The sequence below is a fragment of the Oryx dammah genome, unplaced genomic scaffold, assembly GCF_014754425.2.
Source record: "Oryx dammah isolate SB20612 unplaced genomic scaffold, SCBI_Odam_1.1 HiC_scaffold_11077, whole genome shotgun sequence".
In the NCBI taxonomy this organism is placed as follows: domain Eukaryota; kingdom Metazoa; phylum Chordata; class Mammalia; order Artiodactyla; family Bovidae; genus Oryx; species Oryx dammah.
Window position 1 is genome coordinate 7,391,238 of NW_024080471.1, and position 15,077 is coordinate 7,406,314.

The window sequence follows — 15,077 nt, forward strand, 5'->3', positions numbered from 1 at the left end:
GTCTTTCCCAGTTTTCACTATATTTCATGTCCTTTATTTAGCGTGTTAAGGAATACAGACCTTATATTCTATGCATCTAATTTTTCTCATCGTCAAAATCATTCTTGGCATGTATATCACAGAAAGGATATGCTTTTGTTCTCAGTTTATGGCATCATTCCACTACTGATAATTGAATCATATGCCAGAAATATGTCGATATCCCGTTCTTGATCACACCTTCACTCATCAGTTTAGGATCTATTGACAACTCTATGAAATCAGTCACCTTCATGATGGTTGCTAAAAGATATTCTCTGTTTCCATCATTCTTGCAACATTTATTAACATTTTACTGTAAGGAAGAGCTTTCCTCCTTTTACATTTTTTTTAATTTATTCATTATTCATTCATTCATTTCCTTGTCAATATAGAATCATAGCTGCAAGTTTTACTGAGTGGGTTTTGATTTTTCACCTGAATATAATTTACTTACACACACACATATCTTAAGTCATTCACTTTTGATATATACATATCTCCCTAACAAGATTATGGGACAGCCAATACTTACTTTGATGCTGAAGGTTTCCCTCATTTGGCCAGTAGGAGCCCCTTCAAGGCGGCTCCTATGTCCCTTTGAAATGTTCCGATTATTCATTGAGCATTTCTTTACCTTCTGCCATAAGATATTTTAGATTCTGCTTGTACTTTCTCTGCCCAGCTTTGAAATTAGCTGTTTCTCCAAGGATCCTTGGTACCTTTTGATGTAGTATGGGTTCATCTGTTCGAATTATCTCCATTATTGTTTTAATGTCTCTCTGAGATCGTCGCATATAAAAAGATGGTTTTCATAGATTTATTATCACATTGTGTGTTTAAATACATTTATTTACTGAGAATTTTAGTATCAAATTTAATATCTTGATTCTCTTGGCTACACTGGCATTGCCTTAGTAATCAATTTGAATGATTAATGTTTTTAAAAAATACCTCAATAAAATGTCATCTAGCATGTTTTCCTTTTTGAAAAATATATCTTGAGTAACTGAATATTTCTTAGTGCTAACGTTAGTCATTTGGAGCATTGATTAAACTGTTACCTCTCTTAAACTTGCATATATCGTGTACTGTAGCCCAAGGCACATAAGAGATTATTGTTGATTCATTTGAGTACTTATATATTTCCATGGCATTTTGGCTTCTTGAAGGATTATTATCCACCAATAGCTAATTTAAAATTTGCTTATGCTTTTTAGTGTTTCCATGGAATTTAATGGTTTTTAGGTGCCAGTTAGGACACTTGGTAGATTGAGTAGAAAAATAATTGTTTAAGCAGTGCTGAGATAACTGTGAGGTAGCTGTTGCCTTGACAACTGGAAAACTGTTCTGTTTGCTAAACAAAGGGATGGTAATTTAGTCATTTAATTTCCTTTTTGGCATGGAGGTAGTTTAGAAAAACATTTTATTTTAGCCTCTGAGATGGTCTGTATTTTTTACCAAAAGCAGCAGAACAAAAAAAGAGGGTAAGAGGTTTTTGTTTTTTTTTTTCCTGGTGGTATACACTGCACACCTTACAGGGTTGGTGTTGGTCAAAAGTATCTTGGTAATTCTGACCTGCTTCTTTAAATAGCTCTGCTTTGGATCAAAGTACAGTAGCCTCAAAAGAGAGGTGTATAATCTTGGTAATCTTCCTGCTACACTAAAGGACTCTGATAGACTTTTTCTAGCATCCCCACCAACACTTAACCTCTCCTGCTACTAGAATTCAACATGATTGCTTTATTTCTGAATTGAACAGGGGGATACTATAAAAGATTCCTTATCCGTATACACAGTTATACTGGAATCTGTTTTATTTATGTGGAATCTCTTTTGTATAGGACTTAAACATTTTTTTAAACTCACAATTGTACCTCCAGAATATTGAATAATAACAGCCTTTATTTGGTATTGTATGCTGGGTCCTGTTCTAATAAGCACTTTAAATGTAGCAGTTCAAGCTTCATCCCTGTGAGATAGTCACTATTTATTGTGTCTAGAGGCAAGGTTATCTGGCTGCTCACTGGTAGATTTGAATGTAAGCATCTAATTCAAGAGCCTGTGCTCTTAATTACTATATTATACTGATTCTCATTAATAGAGTCACTCCAAACACACTGGAGAATATAGACAAGTATTACTAGGAATGTTCAAAATAAACCCTCTTCCCAGTGACTAACAGATTATAATATTTTGAGTATTATAATTGATAATTGTGGGAGCCAGATTATAAGGGAGAGTTATCACACAGTTATGTCTTCTTTTTTTAATATGTGTGAAATGTTCCTTAGGTTATATTTTAAAAAGTAAAGAGCTACATGCCAAATGTAAAAAACAAAAAACAAACTTTTTTTTTAGAGCAAAACAGGAAAACATACTTTGAATAAAGTGTTTTCATTTCCACACCCCTCCTTTCCAGTCCCTTTCTGATAGGTTAATCCCTCTTTAATAGTTGTCTTCAGCTTTAATGTGCATGTTTTTCTGTGTGTATACTGTATCAAATGTATCTTTGATTTTTCCTGCATTTCTAGAAGCATAAAAAGTATAACAGTTTAAAGATATGTACATATTACCAATTACTCTGTACTGTGCTCTCATTAGATTTAATCTGAAGAAATACTATTTTCTGAGGAGTAGTGACACTGGTTGAAAAAGTGAGAAAAGTGGTTTAACTTTCTTTTTGCCCTAATTTATGATGAGCAGTCATGTAAAATGAGGTTTTGCCTCTCCCATTTTAAAAAGAAAAACAAGGAGGGGGAGCCAAATTCGAATTTACATTGGTTTAATGACTTTTTTGCCCACACATGCAATGTTTCATAATAGTAATTGTGAATATTTAAATACTTTGGGCATCATAACTGACTACTTTTAATACTAGTCCTATTTTTCTGATATGGTGGACACTGAAGTTTAGGGAGGTTCTGAAGCCTATGAAGATGCACCTAGTTAGCATAATGAATAGAGCTGGGATTAGGACCGTGTCTTCTGCTTTGAGAACCTGTGCTGTTAGTCTCACATTATGCTAATTATAGAGTGATAATTTATGATGTGCTAAAATTACATAGTGGACATGGAACAACAGACTGGTTCCAAATAGGAAAAGGAGTATGTCAAGGCTGTCTATTGTCACCCTGCTTATTTAACTTATATGCAGAGTACATCATGAGAAACGCTGGGCTGGAAGAAGCACAAGCTGGAATCAAGATTGCCGGGACAAATATCAATAACCTCAGATATGCAGATGACACCACCCTTATGGCAGAAAGTGAAGAGGAGCTAAAGAGCCTCTTGATGAAAGTGAAAGAGGAGAGTGAAAAGGTTGGCTTAAAGCTCAACATTCAGAAAACTAAGATCATGGCATCTGGTCCCATCACTTCGTGGAAAGTAGATGGGGAAACAGTGGAAACAGTGTCAGACTTTATTTTAGGGGGGCTTCAAAATCACTGCAGATGGTGACTGCAGCCATGAAATTAAAAGACATTTACTCCTTGGAAGGAAAGTTATGACCAACCTAGATAGCATATTCAAAAGCAGAGACATTACTTAGCCAACAAAGGTCCGTCTAGTCAAGGCTATGGTTTTTCCAATGGTCATGTATGGATGTGACAGTTGGACTGTGAAGAAAGCTGAGTGCTGAAGAATGGATGCTTTTGAACTGTGGTGTTGGAGAAGACTGTTGAGAGTCCCTTGGACTGCAAGGAGATCCAACCAGTCCATTCTGAAGGAGATGAGTCCTGGGTGTTCATTGGAAGGACTGATGCTAAAGCTGAAACTCCAGTACTTTGGCCACCTCATGCGAAGAGTTGACTCATTGGAAAAGATCCTGATGCTGGGAGGGATTGGAGGCAGGAGGAGAAGGGGACGACAGAGGATGAGATGGCTGGATGGCATCACTGACTTGATGGACATGAGTCTGAGTGAACTCCGGGAGTTGGTGTTGGACAGGGATGCCTGGCGTGCTGTGATTCATGGGGTCGCAAAGAGTCAGACACAACTGAGCAACTGAACTGAACTGAAAATTATATACAGGCTTCCCTGGTAGCTCAGTGATAAAGAACCTGCCTGCCAACCAGAGAAGATGCGAGTTTAGTTCCTGGGTTGGAAAGATCCCCTGCAGAAGGAAATGGCAACCCACTCCATACACTTGAATGGGAAATCCCATGGAGAGAGAAAAGCCTGGTGGGCTACAGTCTGTGGGTTCACAAATAGTCAGGCACAACTTAGTGACTAAACAACAACAAAATTATATACACAAATCTGACCATGTATGTTGTGAGTTTCATTTGTTTTTCTGTAGAAATTCATGTTCTGGTTAGCATAGTTTCACTTCCAGACAATTAATGTGTCTCAGTATCCCATTCTGACCATCTGTGTAGCTCCAACTTGTATTAAAATGCAGGCTTGTTAAACAAATGTGTACAGAATTCAGATTATTCATCTGAATAATTAAGAGAAATTAGAGACAAAAAAGTAACTTACCTATGATGATACCAAAAAAAAAAAAGAGAGACAAATTAAAATCAGAGCATAGATCTTTGCTTTTCTTATGCTATTTTGAGAAATTAACACTGTTATAATAATGTATTTAGCAAATTGTTTTAAACTTCAACTTTCCTTTGCAAGTATTTTCCTAATAGACATTTTCTTTATGTACTTTGCTAATTCCTTTTCTTGTGTTCTAGTGTGAAGGAAGGAAAATATTACTCCCTGAAAAGTAATAATTTGCCCTCATGAAATCTGAGCTAATTATTACTCTTTTCTATCTACATGGATTTCCATGTTAATTACAATGTGGCTTTGATTTGGAGGAAAAATCACCTGTCTCAAATTCAAGTTGAATAAATCTGCTCAGTAAGCATAGTTATTGTTTGCTAATGTTGGACTGTGACCAGTGTTTGATATGAATATTAGTGAAAAGAATACTTAAATAACTTATGTATACTAGTAGTCTAAATAATATTACTGTTCTATTTCACCTCCCGCCCTGCCTTTTTGGTTTATAATTCTCTATAATAAAAGTATCTAAAAAGCGTATCATTTCTTAAATATTTATTTGTTCCTGATTGGGCACGAACATGTACTTTTAGATGACCTCTGATTCTTTTCTGTATTTCACAATTTCTGGTTCCTCATTAATTTTTATTGAACCAGACTATTTATCTATGAAAATAAAATTTTGCTGGATAATGAGGCAGGAAGTATTAATGGGAGAGGTTGTGAGTTATGGAGGTTAGTGGGCCTTATGGTCATGAAGCAGCCCCTTTATCTGGGCTTCTTTAGCAATAACACAAAATTTATCAATTGAATTGATGTCTTTTTGACAATTTTTAGTGAAGTGCTGCAAATTCCTTTTCATATTCTTGCTAAAATAAAGCCACTAGCCTGTCTGGAATTAAATCAAAATTTTGACCAAGAAAGGTGATATTTTAAGAGGGCCCAGCCATAAGGTAGAAATGCATTTATTAAATTTAGGTGCAAAGACTAGTACAGAGTTATCAAATTGTAGTTCATGGTATCAGCATATTAAAAAAATAACAATGCAGAAATGATTATCTTTCTATGACGGTATACTTCTGCTATAGCATAAATTGAAATATAAGCATTTTCTTAAGTAGATTTAAGAAATCATATACTTGATATGTTTTAAGTGTTTATTTTAAAAATATGTGAGGCAAATGGCCATTAAGGAGGATGACCTGATATGTTTAGTTGTAACCCCTTGTTTTGGTTTCTAGTACCTCCCCACCTTTCAAAAAATTATTAAAATTATTTGCTATCTTTATGATAATTTTGTTATACCATTAGAATATTTTTTTAGAGATAGATCGCTTCTATGTGTATTAGCCAGAACTATTAGGAGTAAATTTATTTTAAGATCCAAATGAAATTTATGTTCTCATTAGTTATTACTATATGAGTATTTTTCCACCTTGTATTCTGTGGAATTTCTGCAGGATGTTAATAGATGTTAATTTTAAAAAAGGATTCTTTGGACAAATAGACTGGGAAATAATGAGACAGAATGGGAATTCATTCAATAAACTGATATTCCCAGACTCCCAACTCTTTTTTTTTTTTCTGATGGTGCATCTTGGTATATTAGTTTTTCTTGTAAAACATTTTAGGAGAAGTTACTTGTATAATGTTTCTTTGTCTGTGGAATTGATTAATGTAAGTAGAACCCCTTAGAACTATAGCTCCTGTGCAGAAAAAGAACCTGATTATAAGAAAACAGCTAGATTAGGACTATTAAAATTAAATCACAGTGAAAAAGCTTAGAATAATATTTATTGTAGATGGGAAGTAAACAGTGAATTCATGCCAAAGCAGTTGAGACATTTTGGCTGATTTTTACTTGAGATTTTTCAAATTGGATTTCTTTGTACAGATTTTAACAATAGTTTGAATCTTTGTGGTTTTCCCTACCCTCTTTTATACTGTTTTACCTTAGAGTCATTTTGATAGGGAGCTGTTCTGAATTTGGGTGGCTGCCAAGATAATAGCCTAAATATGAAAAGAAATTTTCTTTGAGCTTTAAGGATGTTCCTTTTCTTTCAGTGGTTATTTAGTAAAGAAAATTTGAATAAAAGAGTGGATAGAATGATACATACTTGTGATTGAGCTAATTCATATCATGGACCATGTGTGTTTTATGTACAGAAAAAAGATGCCTTTGTATCTTCTTTGATGTACATTATGGTACATGTAAATAGACCTTATATATTTTACTTATTTTTAAGTTAGAGTATTTTATAGATTGTTCTTGTTAACAATACATTCATGTATTATAACTTTTATAGCTGTAACAGGATTAGATCGGCCATTCTAAAGTCTGATTGGGGGAAAGAACTTGAAAGTTTAAATCTAATAATAAGTTTTTGCATTTTTAGGCGCTTGATGAACCTCCCTATTTGACAGTGGGCACTGATGTGAGTGCTAAATACAGAGGAGCCTTTTGTGAAGCCAAGATCAAGACAGCAAAAAGACTTGTCAAAGTCAAGGTACAGTATATGTAGATTTCATAATTATATAGTTAGTATTTGATATCTGAACTTTTATTTGGTGAATGTATTAAGAATTCTTTCTTCTGCAAGTTGAGTTCAGTTTCTAAGAGTAAAGATTGTAAAAATAACTGAAAACAAAGCATTATTTGTGATTCTTAAGTGTTCTAATTGGAATGAAATTAGATGATCATAATTGGTACTTTGAATGCCATTTCACTACAGACATGGTAATGTTTGTATTGTTAGCCTTTTAGAACTGGAAAGGACCTTAGAAGTCATGTAGTTTAATTTGTTAATTTTATCCTGAGGAAAATGAGGCTCAATAAAAGGTCAGTGATTTGTCCAGGGCCATTCTGGAAAATTAGTGACAGAATGGGAATTAGAATAGTACATAAATTTTAAGACCCTTCCCCATTTTAACCATGAAACTGAGATGTGGTTTATAACTGATGATAGTGGATCTCGTTGTTGATTCCTTATCTTCTGCTTTTCTTCAGAAAATCTTGCTAATTATTTATTGACTTGCAAACTGTGCAGGTGGAAAGGAGGATGGGGATATGAGAATAACCTTGTCTCTTTTCAAGAGATTTAGAATCCAGGTTAGCAGATACCCCATAAAATATTGTTTTGAACATCACTAGTAAAACAGCCATAGAGGTGTTGTACTTGAGCTGTCATAGCTTCTTCCATGCTTGTATGCCTTGGTTCCTTCCTTATGCATGGATATGTTGAAAAAAGGTTACGGGTGATGCTAATTGACACTGCTAGTTAAGAACCATTGTGACAGGGCCTTTAAATTAACTGTAAGCCTATAGGATGCTGATCTGGTCTCCCTCTCTGCCTTCAGGTTTCACATGCTTGGTGTGCCTAAGCTCCTGTAGTGCCTTTTCCTGTTCTGACTTCACACGCTGGTGTTCTCTGAGCACTCATTTTTGCCATTACTATCTTTTGGATGAAGAGAAAGTTTTTAAAATTGGTTTTCTCACTCTTTCAGGCAGAGCTACTGAGAGCACATGTAATACCTTAGTGTGAATTAGACAGAAATCTCTCCCTTTGGAGAGAAGTGGAACTTCTCCTCAGCAGAACTTGGCCTCCAGATAAGCACCTTCTAACTTGTGCTGGTTAGAAAAGGTGTTCCTTTGGGCAAAGACCCATGTGTTACTCCAGGAACCATGCTTCACTGGAATTTAGCCGTGATTTGTAATCTCACCTGGGTGTCTCTGTGTACTGTATGAATCTGCAGAATGACACACAGCAGTTCTGCCGTTTCTTGCTGCCAGCGAAAGGAGGGAAGCAGCCTGTACTACTTGTGCTGATAGTACCGAGCACCAGCGAGTACCTTGTGTCTTATAAGTAGTGGCTGTCTAAAATCCGTTCTTAGTTCTTTAGACTGCTCTAAAAATGTGTTTATAATTCAAAGCTAATGATTTTCTCAACAGATATGGTAGTATATTTCTGTATCAGTTTGTTTATGATTCAGAGTTAATACATTTTCAACAATTTGTTGATGTACTTCTTCCCTATCAGTTTTTATTTATTGAGCATTTATTACATGCTGAGCATTGTATCAGGTATTGAAACTCTAGTATTAAGACCTTTTCTCAATTCCTAAATGGTTTACTGTCTAAGTGAATGGCACAGATATGTAAACACATAATTTAAATAAAGAATAGTAGTGCCATGTGTGAGACAGAAATGTATGGGATGCTGTGAGTACAGGACAGCTCCTTTCGTAGCTGGTTTGTGAGCCTGTTTCATAACTGATTACCACATATCAGATAAGACCACAGTAATGGTTCAGTCCTTGGAAGCTCTTGTTTTATATAGGGGAAACCACCTTTTCTATATTGAGTATTGCAAAATATTTTGTTTTTACCAACTAATTATGTATTTAAACTTGATCCCTTTATTTTAACTTAACTTTATTTTACCATCTAATGTCCCATTCTCTGATGTCTGTACTGACAAAGTATAGCAAGTTCTGGATCCGGATGGCCTGAGTTTGAATCTCAGCTCTACCATGTACTTGGACCAGTTGCTTACACTTTGTGTTCCTCTGTTTTCTTACCAAAAAAATGAGAATAACCACACCTACCTAATAAAGTTTTTGTGAAGATTATAGGTTCAATGCTTGAGCTTGATGCTTGACACTCGGCAAATGTTTGTCGCTAAGGCTTATTATTTACCGAAGGCTTCACAAAATGGTAGAACACCTAATAAACTAAGATCACCACCTCCTTTTTCCTCATTTTTTAGGAAAACAAGTTATATGATTAAACTCATAACTAATAGTACTGAATAAACTATAATAAGTGAATCAGCAAGTAAATTAGTCTGGGTGTTGTCTGTTAAATAGTAAGTTTTTCAGTTTCTACTTAGGGATTGAGATTTTGTATAAACTAGGCAGCCATTTGTTTAGATTACTTATTTAAAAAAAGAATTAATGCATTAATGAGCTTGTGCTGCTTTTTTTTTCTTTTTTGGTGGCTAATTAAATTTATAATCTCTAGGTAACATTTAGACATGATTCTTCAACAGTGGAAGTTCAAGATGACCATATAAAGGGCCCACTAAAGGTAATTCATTTATTTATTCATAATTACTGTTTCCCACTGAAGCACTAGAAGTAATAATCTTTATCTTTTAAAAAATTCATTGGTTACTTTGCAATTCAGTTGATAAATATGTTCAGTTCAGTTCAGTTGCTCAGTTGTGTCCGACTCTTTGCGACCCCATGAATCACAGAACGCCAGGCCTCCCTGTCCATCACCATCGCCCAGAGTTTACTCAGACTAATGTCCATCGAATCAGTGATGCCATCCAGCCATCTTATCCTCTGTCCTCCTCCTCCTGCCCCCATTCCCTCCCAGCATCAGTCTTTTCCAGTGAGTCAACTCTTCACATGAGGTGGCCATAGTACTGGAGTTTCAGCTTCAGCATCAGTCCTTCCAATGAACACCCAGGACTGGCCTCCTTTAGGATGGACTGGTTGGATCTCCTTGCAGTCCAAGGGACTCTCAAGAGTCTTCTCCAACACCACAGTTCAAAAGCATCAATTCTTTGGTACTCAGCTTTCTTCACAGTCCAACTGTCACATCCATACATGACCACTGGAAAAACGATAGCCTTGACTAGACGGATCTTTGTTGGCAAAGTAATGTCTCTGCTTTTGAATATGCTATCTAGGTTGGTCATAACTTTCCTTCCAAGGAGTAAGTGTCTTTTAATTTCATGGCTGCAGTCACCGTCTGCAGTGATTTTGGAGCCCCCCAAAATAAAGTCTGACTCTGTTTCCACTGTTTTCCCATCTATTTCCCATGAAGTGATGGGACCAGATGCCATGATCTTCATTTTCTGAATGTTGAGCTTTAAGCCAACTTTTTCACTCTATCACTTTCATCAAGAGGCTTTTTAGTTCCTCTTCACTTTCTGCCATAAGGGTGGTGTCATCTGCATATCTGAGGTGATTGATATCTCTCCCGGCAATCTTGATTCCAGCTTGTGCTTCTTCCAGCCCACCGTTTCTCATGATGTACTCTGCATATAAGTTAAATAAGCAGAGTGACAATATACAGCCTTGATGTACTCCTTTTCCTATTTGGACCCAGTTTGTTGTTCCATGTCCAGTTCTAACTGTTGCTTCCTGACCTGCATATAGGTTTCTCAAGAGACAGGTCAGGTGGTCTGGTATTCCCATCTCTTTCAGAATTTTCCACAGTCTATTGTGATCCACACAGTCAAAGGCTTTGGCATAGTCAATAAAGCAGAAATAGATGCTTTTCTGGAGCTCTCTTGCTTTTTCCATGATCCAGCAGATGTTGGCAATTTGATCTCTGGTTCCTCTGCCTTTTCTAAAACCAGCTTGAACATCTGGAAGTTCACAGTTCACGTACTGCTGAAGCCTGGCTTGGAGAATTTTGAGCATTACTTTACTAGCATGTGAGATGAGTGCAATTGTGCGGTAGTTTGAGCATTCTTTGGCATTGCCTTTCTTTGGGATTGGAATGAAAACTGACCTTTTCCAGTCCTGTGGCCACTGCTGAGTTTCCAAATTTGCTGGCATATTGAGTGCAGCACTTTCACAGCATCATCTTTCAGAATTTGAAATAGCTCCACTGGAATTCCATCACCTCCACTAGCTTTGTTCATAGTGATGCTTTCTAAATGCGTAATTCTCTCTAAATAGGAAAAAGATAGACTTAATGTGCCATAAAACCTATATGACAGTAAAGCTTGTGTTCAGAACTTAATTGAACATCAGGGAAAGATTGATTGCTTTTTATTCACTCATCTGTTTTAGTCTCACCATGTTTCACTTACTAAAAGGGTGGAATTTCCAGAAATATTAAGTGGTAAACGAGCGATCGAGTGATATTGAGTTCCATGATGATGTGAAAAGTGAGAAAAGAAAACATAACAAAACAGATCTTCAGAGCTTTCAATTCTTTGAAGCAACTGCTGGCCTATGAACTTTCTTAAGGGTCATCAGGCATTTATAAGTGATAAACATGTTCATACATACACACAGAGAGTCTACGTTCTTTGCATTGGTTTTCTTCATTGGCCAGTTATGAGTTAAGTGCTACTTTACTTTCCACTAGGGCTTCCCCGGTGACTCAGATGGTAAAGCGTCTGCCTGCAGTGCAGGAGACCCGGGTTCGATCCCTGGGTCGGGAAGATCCCCTGGAGAAGGAAATGGCAACCCACTCCAGTATTTTTGCCTGGAGAATCCCTTGGACGGAGGACCTGGCAGGCTACAGTCCACAGGGTTACAAAGAGTTGGACACGACTGAGTGACCTCACTTCACTTCACTTTTACTTTCCAATGGTAGTTCAGAGGGTAAAGCATCTGCCTGTAATGCGGGAGACTTGGGTTCTATCCCTGGGTCGGGAAGATCCTCTGGAGAAGGAAAAGGTGACCCACTCTGGTACTCTTGCCTGGAAAATCCCATGGATGGAGAAGCCTGGTAGGCTACAGTCCATAGGGTTGCAGAGAGTCGGACACAACTGAGCAAGTTCACTTCACTTACCTTCCACTAGTGAGCAGGCTTAAAGGAAATATGTAGGTAGCCACTATGTGCTGTTTGGCCCTTTTGAATGTCTGAAACAGACATTGGCCTAGCTGGGCAAATTTTAAGAAATGCTAACATAATTGAAGAAACATTTGTAGATGCAAGAAAATTCCTTTCCTAATGAAACAGTACTTTTCAGAGAATTTGATAGATGTCTTTATCTGCCAATTTTTGTTGGTGGTTGATTTGAAAACTTTTAATTGAATCCCCAGGGCATTAGTACCTTTCATGTATAGTAGACACTGTGGAAGACTTAGAGCTTCCCAAATAGCACTAGTGGTAAAGAACCTGCCTGCCAATGCAAGAGATGTGGCTTTGATCCATGCGTTGGGAAGATAGATCCCCTAGAGTAGGAAATGGCAACCCACTCCAGCATTCTTGCCTGGAAAATTCCACTGACAGTGGAGCCCGGTTAATTGCAGTCCGTGGGGTCACAGAGTCAGACATGACTGAGCACATGTGCACGTGGGAGACTAAACCTTGTGAGTTTTTAGTATTGCCTTATGAAACTTATTTCCCTCTTGTTCTGTTTTATAGGTGTCCTCTTTAATGTTGCATGCGCATGTGTATCACTTGTAGGGATAAGAGGACAAAAACATGTGCATGTATAATTTGATGTTGGGCTTTCCTGGTGGCTTAGATGGTAAGGAATCTCTGCAGAGAAGACGTGGTTCGATCCCTGGGTTAGGAAGATCCCCTGGAGAAGGAAATGGCAACCCACTCCAGTACTCTTGACTGGAGAATTCCGTGGACAGAGGAGCCTGGAGGGGCTACAGTCCATGGGGTCACAAAGATTCAGACATAACTGAGCGACTAACACACACACACAATTTGATGTTAACTGCTATTTATTTAGCATTTAGTATGTGTTAGTACTGTGCTAATTCCTCTGCACATAGTATTTTATATAATCCTCATAACAACTCTTTAGAGATGAGGAAGTTGGGGGGGATGGAAGGTAAAGTAATCTGGCCCAAGGTCTTACAGCCAGTAATGGGATGGCAAAAATAAAAATTCTCATGAACTCATAGCCTGTAGTTTTGAAGCATTGTGCCCCCTGGATGATCAGAAGACATGCATCTCTATGCCTTATTTGTATTTTTGCCCTATGAGCACACCAGCTAGCTCTTCACTGCCTGACTACCTTATTTACCTGGCACATGCTAGCTGCTACCAGTTAACAAAAAATGCTCAGTGTTGCAGGGATAGGAAAGACAATTTGAATCCTCAAGACATCTTTCCTTTTGGTTAAGCCTGTTTGATTGTGGCATAGTTGGTTTATTTTGCTTGTTTGATTTGTCTTATTAAAATTTTCTTTGGTTTTGATTAGGCTTGTGATCATTTTGAATTTGACATAGAGAAGTGTATTAAATTACAGTCTCAAAATTGTTGAAATATTTCTCTTGCTTATGGATTTTTTTTTGTATGTAGATTTTCAGTTGTTTCCTAATATACTTTGTAGCTTTCTATCAGCTGATAGAGAGTATTAACATTTGGATAAATGTTTCTCCTAGAGAAAATAAAGTTCCTATTTATTTGTGGTTATTTGATTTCAGTATATTTTCAGTGAGTTGACATGAAAATAATACTGGAACATTTGAGTATTATATTTTAAAAAATGCACCATATATTTATTGACGGTAGTCTCTGGTGGTCCAGTGGTTGGGACTGTGCACTTGTACTCCAGGAGGCCTGTGCTTCATCTCTGGTTTGGGAACTAGAAGAGAGAGAGAGAAGAGTTTGCTTCCCTTTTTTGGGCATCATGTGGGGCTGACACTGTCTTCTCTAAACAAGTTTAGTTATCACTGTAAAGATCATATACATTTGCTTTTAACTGAGATGAAACTAATATTATTACTAGTTTCAGTATACAGCATAATGGTTCAATATTTATGGATCACCAAGTTGGCATTTGTCACCATACGTGGTTGCAGAGGGGCTTCCCAGGTGGTGCTAGTGGTAGAGAATCCACCTGCCAGTGCAGGAGACGGAGTCTCGGGTTCGATCCCTGGGTGGAGAAGATGCCCTGGAGGAGGGCATAGCAACCCAGTCCAGTGTTCTTGCCTGGAGAATTCCATGGACAGAGGAGCCTGGAGGGCTACAGTCAATCGGGTCACAAAGAGTTGGGCACCACTGTATGAAGCAACTCAGCACACACAGTTGTAAAAAATTTTTTCTTGGGGTGAGGACTTTTAAGAGTTAGCCTCTATTTTCGATCTTATTCTCTGTGTCTTATAAAGTTGGCTTTTTGTTTGTTTTGTTTTTTAGACTTCACATATAAGTGATATCATGTGCTAATTGTCTTTTTCTGTATGACTAATTTCACGTGGCATAATGCCCTCAGTGACTGCCCATGTTGTTGCAGATGACAAGATTTCATTCTTTTTAGTGGCTGATTTATGTGAGCATGTGTGCGCGCACACACATATCTTTAGCATCCATTGATGGATACTCAGCATCTTTTCATATCTTTGCTATTGTAAATAATGGTTCAGTGAACTTGGGGGGTGCATATATCCTTTCAAATTAGTGTTTTCATTTCCTTCAGATAAATATCCATTAGTGAAATTATTGGATTATATGATAGTTGTCGGTTTATCTTTTTGAAGACCCTCTATTCTGCTTTCCATAGTGCTGTAACAGTTTACGTCCCAACCAGTGGTGCACAAAGGCTTCCTTCTCCACATCCTGGTCAGCACTTTTATTTCTTGTCTTCTGATGATAATAAGCCATTCTCAGTAGGTGTCAGGAGAAACCTAATTGTTGGTTTAATTTGCATTTCTCTGTTGATTAGTGATACTGAGCATATTTCCATGTACCTGTTTGCTGTCTGTATGTCATCTTGGAAAAATGTCTGTTCAGGCCTTCTGCTCGTTTTTTAAATGGAGCTTTTTGCTTTTCTGGATATTAATTTTGTGAGCTGTTTATATATTTTAGGTTTTAACTCCTTGTCATTTGCATCATTTGCAAATATTTTCTC

At 37.1% G+C, this 15,077-nt stretch overlaps 1 protein-coding gene across 9 annotated transcripts in view; it reads left to right on the forward strand.

Annotated features, from left to right (window-relative positions):
- LOC120860498 (AT-rich interactive domain-containing protein 4B) overlaps positions 1–15,077 on the forward strand; it is a 139,096-nt gene that overhangs the window by 47,829 nt on the left and 76,190 nt on the right. For all 9 annotated transcript variants that reach the window (XM_040236323.1, XM_040236327.1, XM_040236326.1 and 6 more), the window contains exons 3-4: positions 6,912–7,022; positions 9,536–9,601. In XM_040236323.1, coding sequence (XP_040092257.1) covers positions 6,912–7,022; positions 9,536–9,601 — 177 coding nt within the window. The remainder of the gene's footprint in view (positions 1–6,911; positions 7,023–9,535; positions 9,602–15,077) is intronic.